The sequence below is a fragment of the Thamnophis sirtalis genome, unplaced genomic scaffold (genome assembly GCF_051295495.1).
Source record: "Thamnophis sirtalis isolate CommonGarterSnake01/CBP01778 unplaced genomic scaffold, rThaSir2_p1.2 scaffold_13, whole genome shotgun sequence".
In the NCBI taxonomy this organism is placed as follows: Eukaryota; Metazoa; Chordata; class Lepidosauria; order Squamata; family Natricidae; genus Thamnophis; species Thamnophis sirtalis.
In genome coordinates, this window is record NW_028261393.1 from 12,511,036 (window position 1) to 12,521,416 (window position 10,381).

The following is a 10,381-nucleotide window of genomic DNA, read 5'->3' on the forward strand; positions in this document are numbered from 1 at the left end:
AGTAACTGGATGATTTGAGACAATAATTTGATTTTATGGAATGTGTAAGTATCCAACCCGAGACATGGATCTTACTATCTTTGCCCTCTTTCAGTTCTTAATTTTTTTTCTTAAAGGAGTATCCTACATACACCATCCTTGGCCAAAGTCAGTACCAGCCATATTATCCCAGTTCAAGTTTTGGCGTGATAGCACCAGCAGACAGCAGCACAGAGACCAACACGTTGACATCTACCACCTATCCTTCTGAAAAATCAAATGCCATGGTGCCTACTCAGACGGTGCAGAGACATTCCTCTGGTAAACTCAGGGGGGGAAATCAATTTGTAAATGCTTTTTAGATCGGTATTTAAGATTTGTAGACTTCAACTTCCAGAATTCCCCCAGCCAGTATGCTGAGCTAGAGGGCAGCGGGAGGCTATGGGGTCTCAACTATATATTATACTTGCTGATAACCTGGCATTCCCTGGGTATTTATTTATAGGGGGGAAATGTCTGGACCAAATGTAATTTCTAATGTTGGATTTCCCCCCTTACCAGAGGGAGCCCCCTTGTGGAGCACTGTGAAGCCGTTACCATGGCAACTTCACTGCGCTATACAGTAGAAGCCATTTTACGGCAGTACAGTAGAAGTCATTTGAAGGCATAACAGGCTGTATCATAACAGAGCCCACAATCCTGAGGGGTGTTAGGGGTGTCTTACCTCCACAGTATTTTTCGTGTAGAGAGTTTCCAGAGAGTAAGTCATCGTGTGTACCAAGTTTGTTTGAAATTGCTCGAAGTGTTCCAAAGTTATGCTGGAACACACACACACACACACACACACACACACACACACACACACACACGTCTCTTGTGACGAGCCGATGGACAGAGAATGGAAGCAGTTAGCTTCCTCCCCTAATTGGTGCATACCAGGGGTTGTGACACTATATATATATATATATGTGTGTGTGTGTGTGTGTGTGTTTTATTTGTGCGTTTTATTTGTGCTGATAACACAAATATAACAAAGGCAACAGTAAAAATATTGGGTTTCTGTCGTGATGGACTCTTGTGACAAGCCGATTGACAGATGATGGAAGCAGTTAGCTTCCTCCCATAATTGGGGCTTACCAGGGGTTGTGACACTATATATATATATATATATATATATATATATATATATATATATATATATATATGTGTGTGTGTGTGTGTGTGTGTGTGTGTGTGTGTGTGTGTGTGTGTGTGTGTGTGTGTGTGTGTGTGTGTGTGTGTGTGTGTGTGTGTGTGTGTGTGTGTGTGTGTTTTTTTTTATTGTGCTGATAAATAAATAAAGGGAGACTAGTATAGATCTATTTCAAGCTATTTAGCTCTCATCAGCTAGCCATACCCTTACTGGGATTTGAACCTGTATATATCTGTCATCTATCTATCTATCTATCTATCTATCTATCTATCTATCTATCTATCTATCTATCTATCTATCTATCTATCTATCTATATTGCACTGTAGAAGTGCATTTATGTTGCTCCTAGCAATGCCTATTCCTTTTATTGATGAACTGAAAGTGAACCAGGAAGAAAAGTTCTCCTGTCAGAGGACCCCTCAAATTGAGAGAATAGATTGAGTTTCCCATTAAGTGAACCAGCAAGAATTTAACTCCAGTTCTGATTTGTGCTAATTCAAAATTAGCACGGTTTTCCATCATCTTGTTGCCCAGTTGCCCCATTACGATGGATAATTTTGGTGTTCTTTGCAGCTTTGTTCCACTACCTGGAATAAATGGGTTGTCATCACTGCTCATCCTGAACTCTGGATCATTAAAGCTTGCAAATATAACATTTTGGAAAAGGAGGGGGTGGATGTATTTTTAAGGAAAGGCATTACATTGTTAGAGCAAAAACTGGAAAGTGATGCAGGTGCCTCCTTAGACTACATCTCATTCTAAGAACACTTTTTCTATGGGTAGTCTGGATGCTTTTTCTGGATTTTTCATATGGCGCAGTGCTTAAAATGCAATATTACTAGCTAACTCACTGCTCACTGTCAGGAGTTGAATCCTGACTGACTCAAGGCGGACTCAGCCTTCCATCCTTCCGAGGTTGGTAAAATGAGGACCCAGATTGTTGGGGGCAAGAGTCTGACTCTATAAACTCGCTTAGGGCTGTAAAGCACTGCGAAGCGGTATATAAGTCTTAAGAGCTATTGCTGATATGTCTTTGAAACCTTCATTTTATGCTTTCATTAATTTCAATACCCTTTTTATTCTCTTTTTACAGTTTTACACAGTTGTCTGCTTGCTTGTTTTCTTTCATTTTCTTGGATTAGTTTTTATTTAAAGGTTGTTAATTTGGATTATATAAGGTGCACTGGAATACGGTATTGAAGGCACAAGATGCATAAAAATTGCTGTTCTTTTTCTTCTAGATGATCCATCTACCAGTCCGTCATTGCCAAGAGCGACTGCAAGTAAACTTGTAGATGAGCAATCTAGGAGAAACATGACTCCAAAAAACAGAGGCAAGAGGAAAGCAGACGCTTCTTCACCGCAGGACAATGAGCTTGAAGTTTGTGTTTGCTATTTTTCTCCCTCTTTTTCTTTCTTTCTCTCTCTCCCTCTCTTTTTTTCAAGTCTCAGAAATTTGAATAATGGAAAAATAGTTAAGTTAGGCAATTGTAGTCTGCAAGCTGAATAATCTAATGGGAAAATTGGTCTGTTTAACTTTTTTTTATCACTATAAAACATGAGAAAGTAGCTAAGCTAAGTGGGACTTAAAATTGAAAGATGAGTGTCAGGGTTCCAAGTACCCCCCCCCCCGAAAAAAAAGGAAGTGTGCAGGGCTTGAGGTTCCTCAAAGTTACATTTTATTAGAGATGTCATTGGCACATGTGGGGAAACCCAAATCTGAAAGCTTCCAGGGTTTCCCCACCCAAGTGAAAGTCCAAGTCCCTGCCCAACACCTAGATGTCCATCACATGGTCCAGTTACAGCACCGTCCCAACTGGAGATGCCTCCCAGTTCCAACCTCCCAGGTGCAGTGCAAGATGGCCTTGATCTTCTGAAAAAGGAATGTTATTTTGACTATATATCACCCATGCTCCATACAATCCCCCCCTCCCAATTTCCCACACTAGGAAACGTAGCAGGCCTGAAGTCCCAACGACAGAGATGGCTTCTAGGCCTGACACACAAGATTGCCACTTGAGGAGCATGAATGTCAAATGAAGTATTGTGATACTAAAAGAATTTTAAAGTTCTTGATAAGGATGAGGGCAACATCTATTGAATAAGGAATGGCAGGTACCCAGTTTCTTTCCCTCAAAATATGGACCATCAATCTACAAGTATCACATTTCAGTATAGAGATTAGAGCTGATGCAATACAAATTTGTCTCAATCTCTCTGGAGGTTCATCTTCATTTCTGAAGTTTATAATCTAGTTCCAGAAATGACTCAGTGTCCTCTAACAGTAAAATATAGTTTGGCGGGGCTGTATACCACACACAAATGCCTTCTCCTGTCAAAAGTTAAGACTGTTGTAGTTTTGGAGTGTCTTAAATCACTGAGGTTTTTTTTTTTACACTAGCAAGGATGGGATGGGGTGCTTTTGAGGCTCTTGGGGGGCAGAGAACAACCAACTACCACCAACATTAACTTACTAGCTTTCTGCTTCTTTCCTCAGCGTGTATTTCTGTGGGACTTGGATGAGACCATCATCATATTTCATTCTCTTCTGACAGGCTCATATGCCCAGAAATATGGGAAGGTATTGATTTTTGCTGCTGTTATATTTATTGTAGAATGTATAGATGATTTCATCTATTCTCTTAAGTCAAGCCATGGAAAGGATAAGCCTGGAATTTGAAGTCCAGACATCATAAATTTGTAAAGGTTGGGAAACACGGATCCAGAGGAATGATCGATGCTATATTCTCCCCAAAGAAAAAGTTAGCAACCGGGTGAAAATTGCTGAACTCCTTTGGATCAAGGAAGGGCTCCTTTGGGAGGAGTGATGATACCATTGCCACCTTCAAGACTACCTTGTGGCTGTGCATGGCAGAATGTATAGAATTTGGAGGGTCCCTGGTTTGAGTATATTTCTGATTTTGCCACGTACAGCAACCTATCCTAGAATGCCAGCAAATAGCAGTAGAATTTTTATAATGTATACAAACCTGAAAGGTTCCGTCCAAGAGTATCTGCAGGGGGCAAGGGGGAGGGAAGTCAAGGGTAGGGGGGAGGCAATCAGAGCCCCACCCTTTTTGTGTCACAATAAATGGAAAAAGTGGTGTGCTTTGTTTGGATGATTGTGGATACCATCTTGCCTTCTTTTACTCTGTCCCCTTGGATATTACTGGTTCTGTCCCTAAGAGCAGCCTAAAAGTATTTTTATATACAGGTAGTCCTTTACTTATGATCGTTTTTCAGACTTATGACCATTGCAGCATGCTTGCAATCACATGATCAAAATTCAGAGGCAATTGGCAATTAGCTCATAGTTATGACAATTACCGTGTCCTGGGAACATGTTGTCACTTTTTGCAACCTTCTGACAAGCAAAGTCAAGAGAGAAGCCAGAATCATTTAACAATTGTGTTACTAACTGAACAACTGCAGTGATTCACTTAACAACAAGAAAAATCATTAAATGGAGCAAAATTCACTTAACTTGCTTAGCAGTGGAAATTTTGGGCTCAATTGCTGTTGTAAGTTGAGAACTACCTGTAGATTAATAAAAAATAAAACAAGTAATTCACCTGGATAATATTTGTACTTGCTGCAAGTTTCTATAAATGTGTTTTTTGCATTAGAATTTCTGATGTCTTGTTTTAACTTTTAGGATCCCAGTTTAGTCGTTGGCTTTGGATTAACAATGGAAGAAATGATTTTTGAAGTGGCTGACACACACTTGTTTTTCAATGACTTGGAGGTAGGCAAATTCTGACTTTGCATATCTTGGAATGTCATAATAAAATCTATTAACAAAACACATCCTGAAGCTGTTTATCTCGGTTAGTCATGACTTCAATAGGAAAGGAAACCAAATTGCAAGTCTGAACTTCCAAATTAGTCACTATGAACAGTAGGAGACCTGTGTTGCTCCAATCATAGTTCCCATTTTCCCTTAGCATTGTAATCATTAACTAATATCTTCCTCTTTGTTATTAGAGATGAAAAAAGTATTAAACTCAGATCTGATTTGTCTTGCTTCAGTCCTCTAAATTGCTTTAAAGTATAATTTTGAGGAGTGCCATGGCTTATTGTTTTATCATTGATCGTGTTATCTTTAAATGAACATAGAGATCAGACGGAAGCCTTCCATCACCTAAACAATTTATGTTAATCCCCAGAGACAAAGCTAGCTGGCTAGGAATTCTAATCCATTAAACAGGCATTTGATCGGGAGTGCATGGAATGCTATTGCCAATTAGCAGAGATCATGACTGGGCATCATAGATTTCTTTCTTTCATTGCAGGAATGTGACCAAGTACATGTAGAAGATGTTGTATCAGATGACAATGGCCAGGATTTAAGGTTTGGATCTGAGGGATTAATATGGACAATATTGATATTCATATATAATGCCAAAGAAAAAATATTATCAATGTTGAATATTTACAAATTGAAATACTGTTCTTTGGTATGACTTTTGGATTTTCCTTCTAAAAAGGGAAGGAAGGCTAGCAGAGTAACCATCAGCATTCAGCAACAGCTAATTCTTCCTTGTGAATAAGGGCATTCTAGAGCCTGAAAGCATTTGATCGGCAGACCAAGGCAATGCTTAACATACAAAGAATTCAGCAGGATGCTAAATATAGAAAGTGATTTGTTCAAGCCAGGGTAGATTTGATTTATATCAAGTCGATTTAAATCACGATTTAAATCACCAGTAAAAAGGCTTGATTTAAATCAGCTCAATTTAAATCCTAATTTTTAAAGAGCAACTATCATCTCTGTTCTACAGCGGCTCCTCCTCTGTCCCGCTGTTGACTCACCAACAGTCCCAATATTGCAGAATACACAGCCTCGCGCTATATAACTAAGCTTCATTTCATGCTGAATAAACTAAATTATTAAGGTTCTTAAATAGAAAACTATCTTTAGATAGATTTTCACTCCAAAAGCATTTTATTGAAATACATTTGATAAACATTAAAAAAATCTGATTTAAATTTAAAAAAAATTGATTGTTTTGATTTTTTTAAAAAATCATTGATTTTTATCCACTCTAGTTTAAGCTAAGGATATCCCCTGAAAGTAGGGCAAGCAATCTAGAATATTTGAACAATAACTGTTGAAATCCAGTTTGTGAGATCCATCTAATCCAAAGCCTTCCTTTTCTATTCCAGCAACTACAATTTTTCCACTGATGGCTTCAGCGGTTCAGGAAGTAATGCCAATCATGGTTCAACAGGAGTCCAGGGAGGAGTGGATTGGATGAGGAAGCTGGCATTTCGCTACCGGAAAGTACGCGAGGTCTATGATAAATACAAAAACAATGTTGTTGGTGAGTACCAGTAGGGTTTTTTACACTGTTCCTACCCAGGCAAGATTGACTCTTCTGTTAAAAATTATTAAGCTTTTGGAAAGAACCAGAATCAGCCAGCCAACAATGACTTTATTGTTGATTAGCCAATTGGCCATATCAAAATACAAAATATAAAACACATAAGACAAATGGAATAAAAAAGCAAATTAAATAAAAAGAATAAAATACAAATACAAAGTACGTGTCAGTATATCACCCCTACTACAGTTTATCCCAATCAGACCTGTCTATGTAGATTTCAGCTGAACTGTTTTATTCAAATCAGACCATCCAATTTTGGCAGGACTTCAATAACCTATTGAAAGGTTATTAGCATTGGGGTAACTGCATTGAAATGTTCACACTTGACATACACAGTCATCTGGATTGCAACCAAGAGATATATCACAACCTTGGTGTAACTTCTCCTTGAGGAAGATGGTAGTCTAGAAACATGAAATATAGATAAATAAAATAAAATAAAATCTTTCTCAGCACAGTTCTTGTCGGCTCTTTGATTGAGTATGCTCCCAAAGGACTCCCCGTGGCTTTGCTCTGGCTATAGAATTCTGGGAATCGAAGTTTACACATCACAGATCTGTCCAGGAAATGCAGATTTCCATTTTTTGTGAAGTGCCTTCAGAGGATTTACTTTCACACAGTGCTTTTTAACCACACCAAAACTATCCTCTTTTTTTTATAAATGTTATTTTCTCCCTGTGGTAAAAATATATATCCCCTACTTCTACAACTAGCCCTATTCATATGTCATGCATTTCACAAAAGATTTTTTTAAGAGAAGGATAAGGCTGACTGGAGTAATAGGAGATGTTTTATATGCATCTGTTTATGAATCTGAACGTGATTTTGACTTGCCGCAGAAAGACAGTTTGGAAAAGAAAATATTTTAAAACTTGATGGTCTGATTGATTATGTGAAAATTTACTTTCTGCTGTTTTCATAAAGACATCTCTGAATTGGAAAAATAATCCCAATTTATTGAATGCAGAAATCACAAAGTTGGTCAATGAGACTAATAACATTTCTATTTCCTGATTAACTTCATTTGTTTTTTTTCCCCTCTCTAGCTCTCCTCAGTCCTGAGAAAAAAGAAGCACTACAGCGATTAAGGGAAGATATAGAAGTGTTAACAGATTCTTGGTTGGGAACAGCATTAAAATCCCTCTTGCTCATTCAGTCCAGGTACAAAAATGAGACTCCCCTGTAGCAGAATAGTTCTGGTACAGTGCCTGCTACCACATTGGTGTGTGAGGAACTGTCTCATAAACAGAATAGTGTTAGAAACGTCCAACCTGAATTCTAAAGATGTGGTCAGGTGACCTAGGCTTCTCAAGATCATGAAGAAGACTCCTCGTCCCAATAATACCTCTTTTATTTTGGTTAAAGGGAATTCCTCTCCATCAAAAATCCTGGCAAACAGTCTTTATGAGATTTCACAACTACAGACCTTTATCAAGCTTGGAGAATTGCCAGGCCGACAGCTTCCAAGTGCCACACTGTAACAGCAATTACTTGGCAAGAAGTCAGGAACATATCTTCACCCTAATGAACTGAACTAATTGTCTCCTGCAAACTCCCCTCTCCTTTCACTCCTCTTTATTCCCTATTGGGGGGGGGGGGCATTCACCATCCACCTGTGGCTTTACTCCCGAGTCAACCCTTGTTCCTTAGCTGTTCCTTCTCCTGGCAGCTCTGCGCATGCACACATCAGGAACAGGCTCCAGATGTTCTTCTGCCCCACTGATACCCAACTCCGAAGGCAGCTGATAACTGTTAGATGGCCCTGGCCCTCATCAGAGGCTTCCCCAGACGCCAGGACTGGCCCATGTTCCTCCCCAAATTCCTCACTGTCTGAGTCTGCCACCAGCTCCGCTGGCTGTGGTGGGCCACAACATCATGTCTCAGTGGAGAACCTTGTAACTGGGCACCCAAACCTAAAGGTCACATCTGAGCAAGATTAAGCCAGAATTGTTTAGAATGTTAATATAAACTTGGATGACCCCTGTGGTGATACACTCTCATTTGTTCTTCTTGGAACAATTCTGGAATAGCTATTTAGGACTCTGCTCTAGTGAGCCAGCTCTAGTTTGTTCATAGCTTATTAAAAGTTCAAACCAGAATTCCAGGTTAGCCTATCACATTGTCTAAAATTTTCAAACCTCCAGGCTTTGCAAGGAGAAGCAGTAGGTGTACCTGCTCTTCATTCATGATTAAGAATTCTCAAACACTGGCCTCCGGCCATGACTAATTGTGGCCATTGCTGCATAGGAGATTTAAATTGAGCTTCCCTTTTTGTTATTCTTTTCCCGTTGCGTCTAGACGTCGGTTTGGAGATATATATTTTTTGTCATTTGTGTAAACAGATCTTTTACGAAAGAAGGCAAATATACATGTCCCACAGATATCTTCTTTTCCTCCCTCTTGTTTTTCTCTAGAAAAAATTGTGTGAATGTCCTGATAACCACCACTCAGCTAGTGCCAGCTCTGGCCAAAGTCCTGCTTTATGGACTTGGGGAAGTGTTCCCCATTGAGAATATTTATAGTGCTACAAAAATAGGTAAGTGAATGACATCAAATTCCTCTAGGTGGTGTTAGGAATTCCCATTGGATGCAAATTGAATATGGAAAGAGAGAGGGAGGGAGGGAGAGAGAGAGAGACTGACATCAAAGTGTGAAATCATCAGAATCAAGTATTTCTTTGTTTTAATCACAAAGATACGTGTCCCTTCCTGGCAGGTAAAGAGAGCTGTTTTGAACGAATTATCTCTCGATTTGGAAAGAAGGTCACCTACGTGGTGATTGGAGATGGCCGTGATGAAGAATTGGCAGCCAAGCAGGTGACTGTGGGCTTCATTCTTTTTCTCCTCTTAGCACCCAGGATGGTCTGTTGTCCGTTTCTGCCAGCTCTTTGACTGCAGCTACTGCTTCAGAGCTATCTAAGGCCTCGGCCACCCCTCACCCAGGTACATCCATAGATCTGAAAATACACTATATTGCCAAAAGTATTCGCTCACGACTAAATCTGATTATGTGGATGGGTGAGCAAATACTTTTGGCAGTATAGTGTACCTTCATGACTGATGGGGCTGTTAAACTTTGCTTTCTTGGGTGACTCCAACTCTCAGAAAGTAAGTATTAACATTTGCCCATATTAGTCAGCACCATTCAGATTATGGGCATGTATTCTTGCTGCATGAAGAAAGCTGAATGTGGTGGCTAATCTGTTGCACTTGGTTGGGGAAACCCAAATTCAAGTCCGCGTGGACCAAGCAGCTAAGATTGGGCTAGTCATAATCTAGTCATACATAATTTATTTCACTGGGTTGATATGCACTAAGAATGAGCAGAGAATCTTGAGCTTCCAGAAGGACAATTGGATCTAGTGATGATGATAACAATGTTGATAAATAATAACAGAAGGATAGGTAGCCTGGGATCTGAAAGTTTTGTGTGCCCCCATCCCTCCAAAATGAATTTTTTTTCTCAACATTGGAACTCCTTATTAGGCTCCAAAAACTCTGAAAGACACACTGAGGTTCTTCTAAGCAATCATTAAGTTAATATAACTTTTATTGTCATTTTCTTTCCTGTGGGCGCACTGGCACACATTAAAAATGAAATTCTGTTTTCTGCGCCCAAAAGTGGACACATACGTAACACACATATAGACATGCTGTTATATACATAAATATGTATATACCTACACCGTAACATATAAATACATATAAATACTAACCACTGTCCATCTTGATTACTGATAGAAGAGGATATTTGTAGCTCAGGGTTAAACTGCAGGATCTTTGATGCTCTCTGAGTTTGGTGGTTTTCTTGCAGGTGTTTCAT

General features: G+C 39.3%; 1 protein-coding gene across 3 annotated transcripts in view; it reads left to right on the forward strand.

Moving 5' to 3' along the window:
- The window catches only part of EYA3 (EYA transcriptional coactivator and phosphatase 3), a 29,306-nt gene that overhangs the window by 15,832 nt on the left and 3,093 nt on the right, over positions 1–10,381 (forward strand). For all 3 annotated transcript variants that reach the window (XM_087727553.1, XM_087727555.1, XM_087727554.1), the window contains 9 exons: positions 117–300; positions 2,414–2,553; positions 3,670–3,753; positions 4,828–4,917; positions 5,465–5,523; positions 6,339–6,496; positions 7,606–7,720; positions 8,974–9,095; positions 9,275–9,375. In XM_087727553.1, coding sequence (XP_087583679.1) covers positions 117–300; positions 2,414–2,553; positions 3,670–3,753; positions 4,828–4,917; positions 5,465–5,523; positions 6,339–6,496; positions 7,606–7,720; positions 8,974–9,095; positions 9,275–9,375 — 1,053 coding nt within the window. The remainder of the gene's footprint in view (positions 1–116; positions 301–2,413; positions 2,554–3,669; positions 3,754–4,827; positions 4,918–5,464; positions 5,524–6,338; positions 6,497–7,605; positions 7,721–8,973; positions 9,096–9,274; positions 9,376–10,381) is intronic.